Source organism: Coregonus lavaretus, assembly GCF_964263955.1.
Source record: "Coregonus lavaretus genome assembly, chromosome: 9".
NCBI lineage: Eukaryota > Metazoa > Chordata > Actinopteri > Salmoniformes > Salmonidae > Coregonus > Coregonus lavaretus.
The window spans coordinates 2,248,188-2,264,877 of NC_139996.1; the positions used below are offsets into that span (position 1 = coordinate 2,248,188).

General features: G+C 47.3%; 1 protein-coding gene across 1 annotated transcript in view; it reads right to left on the reverse strand.

Annotated features, from left to right (window-relative positions):
- Positions 1-529: 529 nt before the first annotated feature.
- LOC311134709 (kinesin-like protein KIF23) overlaps positions 530-16,690 on the reverse strand; it is a 64,956-nt gene continuing 48,795 nt past the window's right edge. Inside the window, exons 17-22 of the mRNA XM_084168478.1 lie at positions 15,619-15,819; positions 14,118-14,354; positions 8,667-8,755; positions 3,100-3,181; positions 1,108-1,178; positions 530-568 (exon numbers count right to left, since the gene is read on the reverse strand). Coding sequence (XP_084024604.1) covers positions 553-568; positions 1,108-1,178; positions 3,100-3,181; positions 8,667-8,755; positions 14,118-14,354; positions 15,619-15,819 — 696 coding nt within the window. The 3' untranslated portion in view covers positions 530-552. The remainder of the gene's footprint in view (positions 569-1,107; positions 1,179-3,099; positions 3,182-8,666; positions 8,756-14,117; positions 14,355-15,618; positions 15,820-16,690) is intronic.

The window sequence follows — 16,690 nt, forward strand, 5'->3', positions numbered from 1 at the left end:
GGAGGGAGGGGGTGAGGGTTGAGGAGGGAGGGAAGTTTATGGAGAGAGAGGGGAGAGTTGAGGAGAGAGGGGGGAGAGTTGAGGAGAGAGGGGGGAGAGTTGAGGAGAGAGGGGGGAGAGTTGAGGAGAGAGGGGGGAGAGTTGAGGAGGGAGGGGGGGAGTTGAGGAGGGAGGGGGGAGAGTTGAGGGGGGAGAGTTGAGGAGGGAGGGGGGAGAGTTGAGGAGGGAGGGAAGTTTATGGAGAGAGAGGGGAGAGTTGAGGAGAGAGGGGGGAGGGGGGAGAGTTGAGGAGAGAGGGGGGAGAGTTGAGGAGAGAGGGGGGAGAGTTGAGGAGGGAGGGGGGGGGAGTTGAGGAGGGAGGGGGGAGGGGGGGAGAGTTGAGGGGGGAGAGTTGAGGAGGGAGGGGGGAGAGTTGAGGAGGGAGGGGGGAGAGTTGAGGAGGGAGGGGGGAGAGTTGAGGAGGGAGGGGGGGAGAGTTGAGGAGGGAGAGTTGAGGAGGGAGGGAGGGGTGTATGGAGCAGCCCAGACAGGACAGGACAGGACAGGACCTTCTCAGGGCTTTCTGCGCCTAAAACACAATCAACAACACATTACCAGAGTTACACTCACTTCAGAAATACACTGAGTATACAAACAGCAGGAACAGCTTCCTGATATTGTGTCCTTTGGGTGGTGGATCATTCTTGATACACACGGGAAACTGTTGAGCATGAAAAACCCAGCAGGGGTGCAGTTCTTGACACTCAAACCGGTGCGCCTGGCACCTACTACCATACCCCGTTCAAAGGGACTTCAATATTTTGTCTTTCTGAATGGCACACATACACAATCCATGTCTCAATTGTCTCAAGGATTTAAAAAATCCTTCTTTAACCTGTCTCCTCCCCTTCATCTACACTGATTGAAGTGGATTTAACAGGTGACATCAATAAGGGATCATAGCTTTCACCTGGATTCACCTGGTCAGTCTGTCACGGAAAGAGCAGGTGTTCCTAATGTTTTGTACACTCAGTGTATATTAATTTAGAAAACTTTCGGCGGACACTATTGACGGTATCACACATACACATTTGTCCAATAAAACCCTACAGAATAAATGATACTTACTTCTGATGTCCATGGTGCTGGTAGCCTGGACCCATGTTCGACCCAGCCCTCATCTCTATAGCCATAGAGCACTGGAACACACAACACACACAATGTGGAAGCTTCTAGAATGGTTGACGACAAGCAACTGCCTTCTTTGTTTTTACATCAACATAAAGTATCTTAACAGGGTGTTGGGTCACCACGAGACAGAACAGCTTCAATGCACCTTGGAATAGATTTGGATGATTCAGGTTCCAGACCAGTTAACTAGGCCTAAGACCCCTAGACATAATGATTCAGGTTCCAGACCAGTTAACTAGACTCAGGACCCCTAGACATAATGATTCAGGTTCCAGACCAGTTAACTAGGCCTAAGACCCCTAGACATAATGATTCAGGTTCCAGACCAGTTAACTAGGCCTAAGACCCCTAGACATAATGATTCAGGTTCCAGACCAGTTAACTAGACTCAGGACCCCTAGACATAATGATTCAGGTTCCAGACCAGTTAACTAGGCCTAAGACCCCTAGACATAATGATTCAGGTTCCAGACCAGTTAACTAGACTCAGGACCCCTAGACATAATGATTCAGGTTCCAGACCAGTTAACTAGGCCTAAGACCCCTAGACATAATGATTCAGGTTCCAGACCAGTTAACTAGGCCTAAGACCCCTAGACATAATGATTCAGGTTCCAGACCAGTTAACTAGACTCAGGACCCCTAGACATAATGATTCAGGTTCCAGACCAGTTAACTAGGCCTAAGACCCCTAGACATAATGATTCAGGTTCCAGACCAGTTAACTAGGCCTAAGACCCCTAGACATAATGATTCAGGTTCCAGACCAGTTAACTAGGCCTAAGACCCCTAGACATAATGATTCAGGTTCCAGACCAGTTAACTAGACTCAGGACCCCTAGACATAATGATTCAGGTTCCAGACCAGTTAACTAGGCCTAAGACCCCTAGACATAATGATTCAGGTTCCAGACCAGTTAACTAGACTCAGGACCCCTAGACATAATGATTCAGGTTCCAGACCAGTTAACTAGGCCTAAGACCCCTAGACATAATGATTCAGGTTCCAGACCAGTTAACTAGGCCTAAGACCCCTAGACATAATGATTCAGGTTCCAGACCAGTTAACTAGACTCAGGACCCCTAGACATAATGATTCAGGTTCCAGACCAGTTAACTAGACTCAGGACCCCTAGACATAATGATTCAGGTTCCAGACCAGTTAACTAGGCCTAAGACCCCTAGACATAATGATTCAGGTTCCAGACCAGTTAACTAGGCCTAAGACCCCTAGACATAATGATTCAGGTTCCAGACCAGTTAACTAGACTCAGGACCCCTAGACATAATGATTCAGGTTCCAGACCAGTTAACTAGACTCAGGACCCCTAGACATAATGATTCAGGTTCCAGACCAGTTAACTAGACTTAGGACCCCTAGACATAATGATTCAGGTTCCAGACCAGTTAACTAGACTCAGGACCCCTAGACATAATGATTCAGGTTCCAGACCAGTTAACTAGACTTAGGACCCCTAGACATAATGATTCAGGTTCCAGACCAGTTAACTAGGCCTAAGACCCCTAGACATAATGATTCAGGTTCCAGACCAGTTAACTAGACTCAGGACCCCTAGACATAATGATTCAGGTTCCAGACCAGTTAACTAGGCCTAAGACCCCTAGACATAATGATTCAGGTTCCAGACCAGTTAACTAGACTCAGGACCCCTAGACATAATGATTCAGGTTCCAGACCAGTTAACTAGACTCAGGACCCCTAGACATAATGATTCAGGTTCCAGACCAGTTAACTAGACTCAGGACCCCTAGACATAATGATTCAGGTTCCAGACCAGTGAGTGCAGCTAAATCAGTAGGCTTATTATGGGTTTTGTAACACTGGGAGTTGGCAAGACGGCACAAACCGACCAGGGACCAGACTAACCAGTCCAATAACCAGTGTAGTGAGTGAACCCTGCCTCTTACCCGGTCCTCCACATCTGTCCAGTCTCCCTCCATACGGTCGCCCCCCTGGGCAGTGTTGCCCTCTGAAGACCTCCTCTTACGGCTGAATGGAGGAACACACAGTGAGTGTTTTACATCAACTACATCAGACTACACAGAATCGCTGATCTTCACCTTATCGTTCTGGATCTACAGTGAGGGGGAAAAAGTATTTGATCCCCTGCTGATTTTGTACGTTTGCCCACTGACAAATAAATGATCAGTCTATCATTTTAATGGTAGGTTTATTTGAACAGTGAGAGACAGAATAACAACAAAAAAATCCAGAAAAACGCATGTCAAAAATGTTATAAATTGATTTGCATTTTAATGAGGGAAATAAGTATTTGACCCCCTCTCAATCAGAAAGATTTCTGGCACCCAGGTGTCTTTTATATCGGTAACGAGCTGAGATTAGGAGCACACTCTTAAAGCGAGTGCTCCTAATCTCAGTTTGTTACCTGTATAAAAGACACCTGTCCACAGAAGCAATCAATCAATCAGATTCCAAACTCTCCACCATGGCCAAGACCAAAGAGCTCTCCAAGGATGTCAGGGACAAGATTGTAGACCTACACAAGGCTGGAATGGGCTACAAGACCATCGCCAAGCAGCTTGGTGAGAAGGTGACAACAGTTGGTGTGATTATTCGCAAATGGAAGAAACACAAAATAACTGTCAATCTCCCTCGGCCTGGGGCTCCATGCAAGATCTCACCTCGTGGAGTTGCAATGATCATGAGAACGGTGATGAATCAGCCCAGAACTACACGGGAGGATCTTGTCAATGATCTCAAGGCAGCTGGGACCATAGTCACCAAGAAAACAATTGGTAACACACTACGCCGTGAAGGACTGAAATCCTGCAGCGCCCGCAAGGTCCCCCTGCTCAAGAAAGCACATATACAGGCCCGTCTGAAGTTTGCCAATGAACATCTGAATGATTCAGAGGAGAACTGGGTGAAAGTGTTGTGGTCAGATGAGACCAAAATCGAGCTCTTTGGCATCAACTCAACTCGCCGTGTTTGGAGGAGGAGGAATGCTGCCTATGACACCAAGAACACCATCCCCACCGTCAAACATGGAGGTGGAAACATTATGCTTTGGGGATGTTTTTCTGCTAAGGGGACAGGACAACTTCACCGCATCAAAGGGACGATGGACGGGGCCATGTACCGTCAAATCTTGGGTGAGAACCTCCTTCCCTCAGCCAGGGCATTGAAAATGGGTCGTGGATGGGTATTCCAGCATGACAATGACCCAAAACACACGGCCAAGGCAACAAAGGAGTGGCTCAAGAAGAAGCACATTAAGGTCCTGGAGTGGCCTAGCCAGTCTCCAGACCTTAATCCCATAGAAAATCTGTGGAGGGAGCTGAAGGTTCGAGTTGCCAAACGTCAGCCTCGAAACCTTAATGACTTGGAGAAGATCTGCAAAGAGGAGTGGGACAAAATCCCTCCTGAGATGTGTGCAAACCTGGTGGCCAACTACAAGAAACGTCTGACCTCTGTGATTGCCAACAAGGGTTTTGCCACCAAGTACTAAGTCATGTTTTGCAGAGGGGTCAAATACTAATTTCCCTCATTAAAATGCAAATCAATTTAACATTTTTGACATGCGTTTTTCTGGATTTTTTTGTTGTTATTCTGTCTCTCACTGTTCAAATAAACCTACCATTAAAATTATAGACTGATCATGTCTTTGTCAGTGAGCAAACGTACAGAAATCAGCAGGGGATCAAATACTTTTTCCCCCTCACTGTATGCATCACAAAACTATTATGTGATCAAGACTAGCCATTTTGCACCTCTTTGCCTTGATCAAACTGATACCCTCAGACATGTTAACTCTCATACAGTACCCACAGTCAACAAGCACATTTACAGTACAGAAACAAAAGTGAGTTTAGTGTTTAGCACAGTGAGTGGACAACTACGTTGGTCCAGTGGTGAGCTCCTGTCTCAGTCTCGATGCAAGTACAGTGCATTCGGGAAAGTATTCAGATCCCTTGACTTTTTCCACATTTTGTAACGTTACAGCCTTATTCTAAAATTGATTAAATTGTTTTTTTCCCCTCATTCTACACACAATACCTCACCCATAATGACGAAGCAAAAACAGGTTTTTAGAAACTGAAATATCACATTTACATAAGTATTCAGACCCTTTACTCAGTACTTTGTTGAAGCACCTTTGACAGCGATTACAGCCTCGAGTCTTCTTGGGTATGACGCTACAAGCTTGGCACACCTGTATTTGGGGAGTTTCTCCCATTCTTCTCTGCAGATCCTCTCAAGCTCTGTCAGGTTGGATGGGGAGTGTCGCTGCATAGCTATTTTCAGGTCTCTCCAGAGATGTTCGATCGGGTTCAAGTCCAGGCTCTGGCTGGGCCACTCAAGGACATTCAGAGACTTGTCCCGAAGCCACTCCTGCGTTGTCTTGGCTGTGTGCTTAGAGTTGTTGTCCTGTTGGAAGGTGAACCTTCGCCCCAGTCTGAGTTCCTGAGCGCTCTGGAGCAGGTTTTCATCAAGGATCTCTGTACTTTGCTCCTTTCATATTTCCCTCGATCCTGACTAGTCTCCCAGTCCCTGCAGCTGAAAAACATCCCCACAGCATGATGCTGCCACCACCATGCTTCACCATAGGGATGGTGCCAGGTTTCCTCCAGACGTGACACTTGGCATTCAGGCCAAAGAGTTCAATCTTGGTTTCATCAGACGAGAGAATCTTGTTTCTCATGGTCAGAGTCCTTTAGGTGCCTTTTGGCAAACTCCAAGCGGGCTGTCATGTGCCTTTTACTGAGGAGTGGCTTCCGTCTGGCCACTCTACCATAAAGGCCTGATTGGTGGAGTGCTGCCGAGATGGTTGTCCTTCTAGAAGGTTCTCCCATCTCCACAGAGGAACTCTGGAGCTCTGTCAGAGTGACCATCAGGTTTTTGTCACCTCCCTGACCAAGGCCCTTCTCCTCTGATTACTCAGTTGGGCTGGGCGGCCAGCTCTAGGAAGAGACTTGGTGATTCCAAACTTCTTCCATTTCAGAATGATGGAGGCCACTGTGTTCTTGGGGACCTTCAATGCTGCAGAAATGTTTTTGTACCCTTCCCCAGATCTGTGCCTTGACACAATCCTGTCTCAGAGCTCTACGGACAATTCCTTCGACCTCATGGGTTGGTTTTTGCACTGTCAACTGTGGGACCTTATATAGACAGGTGTGTGCTTTTTCAAATCATGTCCAATCAATTGAATTTACCACAGGTGGACTCCAATCAAGTTGTAGAAACATCTCAAGGATGATCAATGGAAACAGGATGCACTGGAGCTCAATTTTGAGGCTCATAGCGAAGGGTCTGTTCTTTAATTTTTTATAAACCTTCGCTTGTAGGTCCCCAAGAACACAGTGGCCTCTTTCATTCTTAAATGGAAGAAGTTTGGAACCACCAAGACTCTTCCTAGAGCTGGCCGCACGGTCAAACTGAGCAATCGGGGGAGAAGGGCCTTGGTCAGGGAGGTGACTAAGAACCCGATGGTCACTCTGACAGAGCTCCAGAGTTCCTCTGTGGAGATGGGAGAACCTTCCAGAAGGACAACAATCTCTGCAGCACTCCACCAATCAGGTATTTATGGTAGTGGTCAGACGGAAGCCACTCCTCAGTAAAAGGCACGACAGCCCGCTTGGAGTTTGCCAAAAGGCACCTAAAGGACTCTCAGACCATGAGAAACAAGATTCTCTGGTCTGATGAAACAAAGATTGAACTCTTTGGCCTGAATGCCAAGCGTCACATCTGGAGGAAATGAGGCTCCGCTCATCACCTGGCCAATACCATCCCTACGGTGAAGCATGGTGGTGGCAGCATCACGCTGTGGGGATGTTTTTCAGAGGCAGGGACTGGGAGACTAGTCAGGATCGAGGGAAAGATGATTGGAGCAAAGTACAAAAAGATCCTTGATGAAAACCTGCTCCAGAGCGCCCATCCAACCTGACAGAGCTTGAGAGGATCTGCAGAGAAGAATGGGACAAACTCCCCAAATACAGGTGTCCCAAGCTTGTAGCATCATACCCAAGAAGACTCAAGGCTGTAATCGCTGCCAAAGGTGCTTCAACAAAGTACTGAGTAAAGGGTCTGAATACTTATGTAAATGTTATTTCAGTTTTTATTTTAATTAAACCTGTTTTTGCTTTGTCATTATGGGGTATTGTGTGTAGATTGATTTAATCAATTTCAGAATAAGGCTGCAACGTAACAAAACGTGAAAAAAGTGAAGGGGTCTGAATACTTTCCGAATGCACTGTATGTATGTGTGTATGTGTGTATGTGTGTATGTATGTATGTATGTATGTATGTATGTATGTATGCCTGTATGAATATATACTGAACTAAAATATTAACGCAACATGCAACAATTTAAAAGACCTGACTGAGTTACAGTTCATATAAGGACGTCGGTCAATTGAAATTAATTCATTAGGCCCTAATCTATGGATTTCACATGACTGGAATTACAGATATGCATCTGTTGGTCACAGATACCTTAAAAAAAAGGTAGAGCGTGAATCAGAAAATCAGTCAGTATCTGATGTGACCACCATTTGCCTCATGCAGCATGACACGTCTCCTTCGCATAGGATTGATCAGGCTGTTGATTTTGGCCTGTGGAATGTTGTCCCACTCCTCTTCCAATGGCTGTGCGAAGTTGCTGGATATTGGTGGGAACTGGAACACCCTGTTGTACACGTCAATCCAGAGCATCCCAAACATGCTCAATGGGTGACATGTCTGGTGAGTATGCAGGCCATGGAAGAACTGGGACATTTTCAGCTTCCACGAATTGTGAACAGATCCTTGCGACATGGGGCCATGCATTATAATGCTGAAACATGAGGTGATGGCGGCGGATGAATGGCTCGACAATGGGCCTCAGGATCTCGTCAAGGGATCTCTGTACATTCAAATCAATAAAATGCAATTGTGTTCGTTGTCAATAGCTTATACCTGCCCATACCATAACCCCACCATGGGGCACTCTGTTCACAGCGTTGACATCAGCAAACCACTTGCCCACATGACTCCATACACGCTGTCTGCCATCTGCCCGGGACAGTTGAAACCGGGATTCATCCGTGAAGAGTAAGTCAAGACCCTGGTGAGGACGACGAGCACACAGATGAGCTTCCCTGAGACGGTTTCTAACAGTTTGTGCAGAAATTCTTCGGTTGTGCAAACCCACAGTTTCATCAGCTGTCCGGGTGGCTGGTCTCAGACGATCCCGCAGGTGAAGTAGTCGGATGTGGAGGTCCTGGGCTGGCCTGGTTACACGTGGTCTGCGGTTGTGAGGCCGGTTGGACGTACTGCCAAATTCTCTAAAACGACGTTGGAGGCGGCTTATGGTAGAGAAATGAACATTCACTTCTCTGGCAACAGCTCTGGTGGACATTCCTGCAGTCGTTAGCAGTAGCAGCGGTACGTTAGCAGCAGTCGTGGTACATTAGCAGCAGTCGTGGTACATTAGCAGCAGTAGTAGCAGCAGCAGCTGTAAAAACAGGACACCTACCATGGTCCAGTAGGAAGCTCCTGTCTCAGAGTTTCTATGTCAGTGAACTGGACGGCCTGTCCTCCACCTCGGGTCTTGAACACTTCACCCTAAAAGTTAATAATACAGGCATTAGAATACAGGCATTAGAATACATTTTACATTTTAGTCATTTAGCAGACGCTCTTATCCAGAGCGACTTACAGTTAGCGAGTGCACACATTTTTCATACTGGTCCCACGTGGGAATCGAACCCACAACCAGACGTTGCAAGCGCCATACACTACTAACTGAGCCACACGGGAACACAGGCATGAGAACACAGGCATGAGTACTAGCAGTAGTAAAATAGCAGACGCCGTGGATTACAGGCAACATCCGCATTGAAATACAGGCTAGAGCGGCTGCTTTCATGGAGCGGGACACGAATCCGGACGCTACGACATCCGACAAGCCATCAAACAGTCTGATATGATGTTTTTTATGGTGTAATGACGTCATGTCATAGTATCGTGGGGAACAGGTTAGAGTTACTAGATAAGTGGTGAGGAGACAGAAAGTCTACATTCCTTTATGTCAAAGGAGATTACTGATGTTTAGGATAGCATGATTGATGGACAGGATAGTGACTTGGGGTAAAGAGTTATGAACTTCAAAGACAGGGAGTGCCCATGGAGACCTGATGTATGCCAGGAAGATGGTAACAGAAGGTATATAAGGTAGAGTGTTTCCTTTGTTCAAGTTAGTTCGTAACACCAAGGGCAAAGCTCTGGTCATTGTTGTAACGAAGCCGGTACCGATCATTAAACATTTGCATTAACTGTCTACAAAGTGTCTAAGTAAATCCTTGCATCCTTGACTACTTGAACACCCGAGAAACTCATCATAACATCAATACAGGACTATGATCTAATCTTACTACGCCGGCTCCGACGCTCGTCGGATGTGTCAGGTTTTACAAACTATCACGGATTACAAAGGGAAACCCAGCCGCGAGCTGCACATTGACGCGAGCCTACCAGACGATCTAAATTCCGTCTATGCTCGCTTCAAGGCAAGCAACACTGTACCTGCATGAGAGCACCAGCTGTTCCAGACGACTGTGATCTCACTCTCCGTAGCCGATGTAAGACCTTTAAACAGGTGAACATTCACAAGGCCCAGGGCCAGACGGATTTCCAGGACACACTCAAGAGGATGTGCTGACCAGCTGGAAAGTGTCTAAAATGACTTTCAACCTCTCCCTGACCCAGTCTGTAATACCTACATGTTTCAAGCAGACCACCATAGACCCTGTGCCCAAGAACACCAAGGTAACCTGTCTAAATGACTACCGCCCCGTAGCTCTCACATCTGTAGCCCTGAAATGCTTTGAAAGGCTGGTCATGGCTCACATCAACACCATCATCCCAGACACCCTCGGCCCACTCCAAATCGTATACCGCCCAAACAGATCCACAGATGACGCAATCTCTATTGCACTCCACACTGCCCTCTCCCACCTGGACAAGAGGAACACCTACGTGAGAATGCTGTTCATTGACTGTAGCTCATCAATACCAAAGCTCATCACTAAGCTAAGGACCCTGGGACTGAACACTTCCCTCTGCAACTGGATCCTGGACTTCCTGGCGGGGCGCCCTCAGGTGGCGAGCGTAGGCAACAACACATCCGCCATGTTGACCCTCACCACGGGGCCCACTCGGGTGCGTGCTCAGTCCCCTCCTGTACTCCCTGTTCACTCATGACTGCGTGGCCGTGCACGACTCAAAAACCATCATTAAGTTTGCTGACGACACGGCGGTGATTGGCCTGATCGGCGACGAGACAGCCTATAGGGAGGCCGTCAGTGACCTGGCAGTGTGGTGCCAGGACAACAACCTCTCCCTCAACGTCAGCAAGAGAAAGGAGCTGATCGTGGACTACAGGAAATGGAGTGCCGAGCACAAACCCATCCACATCGATGGAGCAGGTCAAGAGCTTCAAGTTCGGTGTCCACATCACTAAGGAACTATCATGGTACACATCAACACAGTCGAAGGAGGCACGACTACGCCTCTTCCCCCTCAGGAGGCAAAAAAGATTTTGCATGGGCATTCAGATCCTTAAAAAGTTCTACAGCTACACCATTGAGAGCATCTTGACTGGCTGCATCACCGCCTGGTATGGCAACTGCTTGGCATCCGACCGCAAGGCGCTACAGAGGGTAGTGCGTACAGCCCAGAACATCACTGGGGCGAAGCTTCCTGCCATCCAAGACCTACAGTGGGGAGAACAAGTATTTGATACACTGCCGATTTTGCAGGTTTTCCTACTTACAAAGCATGTAGAGGTCTGTAATTTTTATCATAGGTACACTTCAACTGTGAGAGACAGAATCTAAAACAAAAATCCAGAAAATCACATTGTATGATTTTTAAGTAATTAATTTGCATTTTATTGCATGACATAAGTATTTGATACATTAGAAAAGCAGAACTTAATATTTGGTACAGAAACCTTTGTTTGCAATTACAGAGATCATACGTTTCCTGTAGGTCTTGACCAGGTTTGCACACACTGCAGCAGGGATTTTGGCCCACTCCTCCATACAGACCTTCTCCAGATCCTTCAGGTTTCGGGGCTGTCGCTGGGCAATACGGACTTTCAGCTCCCTCCAAAGATTTTCTATTGGGTTCAGGTCTGGAGACTGGCTAGGCCACTCCAGGACCTTGAGATGCTTCTTACGGAGCCACTCATTAGTTGCCCTGGCTGTGTGTTTCGGGTCGTTGTCTTGCTGGAAGACCCAGCCACGACCCATCTTCAATGCTGTTACTGAGGGAAGGAGGTTGTTGGCCAAGATCTCGTGATACATGGCCCCATCCATCCTCCCCTAAATACGGTGCAGTCGTCCTGTCCCCTTTGCAGAAAAGCATCCCCAAAAAATGATGTTTCCACCTCCATGCTTCACGGTGTTCTTGGGGTTGTACTCATCCTTCTTCTTCCTCCAAACACGGCGAGTGGAGTTTAGACCAAAAAGCTATATTTTTGTCTCATCAGACCACATGACCTTCTCCCATTCCTCCTCTGCATCATCCAGATGGTCATTGGCAAACTTCAGACGGGCCTGGACATGCGCTGGCTTGAGCAGGGGGACCTTGCGTGCGCTGCAGGATGTTAATCCATGACGGCGTAGTGTGTTACTAATGGTTTTCTTTGAGACTGTGGTCCCAGCTCTCTTCAGGTCATTGACCAGGTCCTGCCGTGTAGTTCTGGGCTGATCCCTCACCTTCCTCATGATCATTGATGCCCCACGAGGTGAGATCTTGCATGGAGCCCCAGACCGAGGGTGATTGACCGTCATCTTGAACTTCTTCCATTTTCTAATAATTGCGCCAACAGTTGTTGCCTTCTCACCAAGCTGCTTGCCTATTGTCCTGTAGCCCATCCCAGCCTTGTGCAGGTCTACAATTTTATCCCTGATGTCCTTACACAACTCTCTGGTCTTGGCCATTGTGGAGAGGTTGGAGTATGTTTGATTGAGTGTGTGGACAGGTGTCTTTTATACAGGTAACGAGTTCAAACAGGTGCAGTTAATACAGGTAATGAGTGGAGAACAGGAGGGCTTCTTAAAGAAAAACTAACAGGTCTGTGAGAGCCGGAATTCTTACTGGTTGGTAGGTGTTCAAATACTTATGTCATGCAATAAAATGCAAATTAATTACTTAAAAATCATACAATGTGATTTTCTGGATTTTTGTTTTAGATTCCGTCTCTCACAGTTGAAGTGTACCTATGATAAAAATTACAGACCTCTACATGCTTTGTAAGTAGGAAAACCTGCAAAATCGGCAGTGTATCAGATACTTGTTCTCCCCACTGTATATACCAGGCGGTATCAGAGAAAGGCCTAAAAATGGTCATAAACCAGCCACCCAAGTCATAGACGATTCTCTCCGCTACCGCACGGCAAGCGGTACTGATGCACCATGTCTGGAACCAACAGGATCCTGAACAGCTTCTACCCCCAAGCCATAAGACTGCTAAATAGTTAGTCCGGGTAGTTATTGTTTAACTATTTACATTGAACATGAAGGCTATCGTGACAACATTTTGACTCATCACATATGCTGCTGTTACTGTTTTATTTATCCTTTTGCCTAGTCACTTTATCCCTACCTATATGTACATATCTACCTCAATTACTTAATACCCCTGTACATCGACTCGGTACTGGAATTCCCTGTATATAGTCAAGTTATTACCTGGTACCCCTGTACATCGACTAGGTACTGGTACTCCCTGTATATAGTCAAGTTATTACCTGGTACCCCTGTACATCGACTCGGTACTGGTACTCCCTGTATATAGTCAAGTTATTACCTGGTACCCCTGTACATCGACTAGGTACTGGTACTCCCTGTATATAGTCAAGTTATTACCTGGTACCCCTGTACATTGACTCAGTACTGGTACTCCCTGTATATAGTCAAGTTATTACCTGGTACCCCTGTACATCGACTAGGTACTGGTACTCCCTGTATATAGTCAAGTTATTACCTGGTACCCCTGTACATCGGCAGGCATTGGACTGCAGGGATTGGACTGCAGGGATTGGACTGCAGGGATTGGACTGCAGGGATTAATGATCCATTCCAATAGATCCACAGAGGTGGTAAAGAGGTCTCTTTCTAAATAAGACTTCCCACAATTCCCTGTGTCCTCTCTTATCTTATTCTCAGACATCCAAGGTCCCTTCCCTTCTGACCTTCTCTTCCAATACATTTTAACAAGGAGGCGCAGAGAGAGGTCACGAGGAATCAAGGGTTAGTGACCGTAAAACTTCAATTAAACGCAGTCTCAAATAGTACTTGAATAGCCAGGCATCGCCACACATTACAGCAAATAAACGGCGGGTCTAAATGAACTGTTTACGAGGTTACAAGGGACACAGCTCTGATATTCCCACGGTCATGTGCATTCATTGTATTTATATCTTCTGTCATCATTGCTAGGTATGGTGCCACCGAAAAGAAAATGACATCAAATTCAAGCTAGCAGTGATCAAATTCAAGCTAGCAGTGATCAAAATCAAGCTAGCAGTGATCAAAATCAAGCTAGCAGTGATCAAGATCAAGCTAGCAGTGATCAAAATCAAGCTAGCAGTGATCAAAATCAAGCTAGCAGTGATCAAAATCCCACAACAACATGTGGGCGAGGCAACAGCCAGGCATTTTGGAATCGACCCAAAACGAGTGAGAGAACGGCCAAGTCAAAACGTGGAAAATCAGAAGAGACTGCAAGGTGGGGGGGGGGGGAGGGGGGGTGGGGGGGGTTAGTAAGGAAATAGAAGCCTGGATCATATAGAAGCCTGTCTCTAATAAGCGCCAGTTGTGTTCAGTGATTGAAGCAAATAAACGCCCAGGCTATTAATTGAAGTTTGACGGTAGATTAATTCAGAGAGCCTTTCTATAAGTCTTGGCTGGTACATACCTTAATGAGTTTGGTCTGTATCTCTCCATCAGAGGCCAAGTCTTGGTGAGTGAGCATGTACTTGTCACACTTGGCCAGGGCCTTCTCGCTGGGGGCCGAGACCTTAATGGAGTTGGATCCCAGGATGGGCTGCATCACCGTGTCCAGCTTCACGTTGGACGACGGCTTGTGGTCCACCCACCTCTCCCCGCCAGCAGAGTGGGAGCGCCTGTGGACCGCATGCACCGGGGGACCCGTCTAGTCGTCGACGGAAACGAAGCAGAGGGAGAGTCAGAGACAGAGAATCATGTGTTTGCGACACTAATAAAGCATCAACTCTACAGGAAGTACAATCTAGCCAACCAAACGAAGCGACTAAATCTGATTCAATCAGGGATCAATTACATGCTTCATAATGTCATTATGGTGTTAGAACACGACTGAAACATGGTCAACATGTTGTTATACATGCAGTCATCTGATGTTTCAGAGGAACAAGACATCATGTTATGTTAGAAAATCATTTTATTTTGGTCTAAAGTGCAAACAAGAACATGCACCTGTTATATAGAGGGAGCGTTCATAAACGCATTACCCGACAAACCTAAGTCAGCTGATGACATGGTTAGTGTAACTGACTGCAGCTCTGCTACCTATCAGCTGACCTTAGCACCTTAGTCTGTTGAGGCTCACTGACCCTGTAAGCACCTCCCTGCTGCTCCTCCTCTAGGTCTAGATCACAGGCCTGGTCAGGAACCTGTCTGTCTTCCTCCCTTTCTCTGGCCCTCTCCCAACACCTGCCTCTCCTCCTGCTAAGGCTGCTGGGTAGACCGTGGGCTTGGTACTGGGCCAGGCTAGTGCTAGTCTGTCTGTCCTGAGGGACTCTCTGCTCCCACTCTGAGATGCAGGAGGTTACAGAGAGGGAAGTGCTGCCGGTGCTAGCGCTCTGAGGAGGGGAGGTGGGGTGGGAGCCTGACCCTGGCCACAGCCCTACCTGCTGGGGATGGGGAGGGGCGTACACTGGGTCTAGGGCCTGGCTGGACCTGGAGCCAGATAGACAACTCACCCAGCTGGTTAGGATACATGCATACATGGCTGGCTGGCTGGCTGGCTGGCTGGCTGCACACACTAACAAACAGGCTGCACGCACACCAGCACACAGACAACACACAATTACATAATGTTACATTCAATCAAAGTCTGACCAAGTATACAAAAGGTTAGCTATGGGAAAGAATAGTGGATTTCATATAAACCTTCCACAAAAGGTCAGGGTCAGTAAATTCAAGTCATTAAATCCACATTGTAACGTGTAAAATAACAAGCAGATGTGTTTTCACTTCATGATTAACACGCCAGTCAGAAGAGGCTAGTCAACATGTTAGCAGTAAAGGGGGAAACAGTAGTTTGTTTTGGAAAGGGGATTCCTTTTGATTCCTTTGAGTAGGAAAGGGAAAAACGTTAGCAGGGTATATTAGCTGGATGAGTCAGTGCTCTAGAAGCGCATGTCGTGGTAACGTACGGGAACAGGCGATGGCGAGGCCGATCTCTTGGCGGGGGCGCGGTCCCTCTCCCGGGAGGGGCGCTGGGGCTTGTCGGTGGCGGGGCGCTGGTCTGAGGGGGTCTTGCTCTCAGTCACAATGGCCTTCAGCTGCTTCAGCTTCTCATCTTTCACCCACAGTTTGTTCTGCATCTCCAGCTGCTTGGCACACACACGACGCTCCTGGAAACACAAACCAGGACCAGCCAGGGTTAACACACACTGCTGCTTCTGCTGCTACTGCTACTACTACCACTACCGCCGCTACTACTACTACTACTACTGCTACTACTACTACTACTACCACCACTACCCACGCTACTACTACTGCTACTACTACTACTACTACTACCGCTACAACCACTACTACCACTACCCACGCTACTACTACTACTGCTACTACCACTACTGCCGCTACAACCACTACCCACGCTACTACTACTACTACTACTACTACTACTGCCGCTACAACCACTACTACCACTACCCACGCTACTACTACTACTGCTACTACTACTACTACTGCCGCTACAACCACTACTACCACTACCCACTACCCACGCTACTACTACTACTGCTACTACTACTACTGCTACTACCACTACTGCCGCTACAACCACTACTACCACTACCCACGCTACTACTACTACTGCTACTGCCGCTACAACCACTACTACCACTACCCACGCTACTACTACTACTGCCGCTACAACCACTACTACCACTACCCACGCTACTACTACTACTGCTACTACTGCCGCTACAACCACTACTACCACTACCCACGCTACTACTACTACTACTACTGCCGCTACAACCACTACTACCACTACCCACGCTACTACTACTACTACTACTACTGCTACTACCACTACTGCCGCTACAACCACTACTACCACTACCCACGCTACTACTACTACTACTACTGCTACTACTACTACTGCCGCTACAACCACTACTACCACTACCCACGCTACTACTACTACTGCTACTACTACTACTGCCGCTACAACCACTACTACCACTACCCACGCTACTACTACTACTACTACTA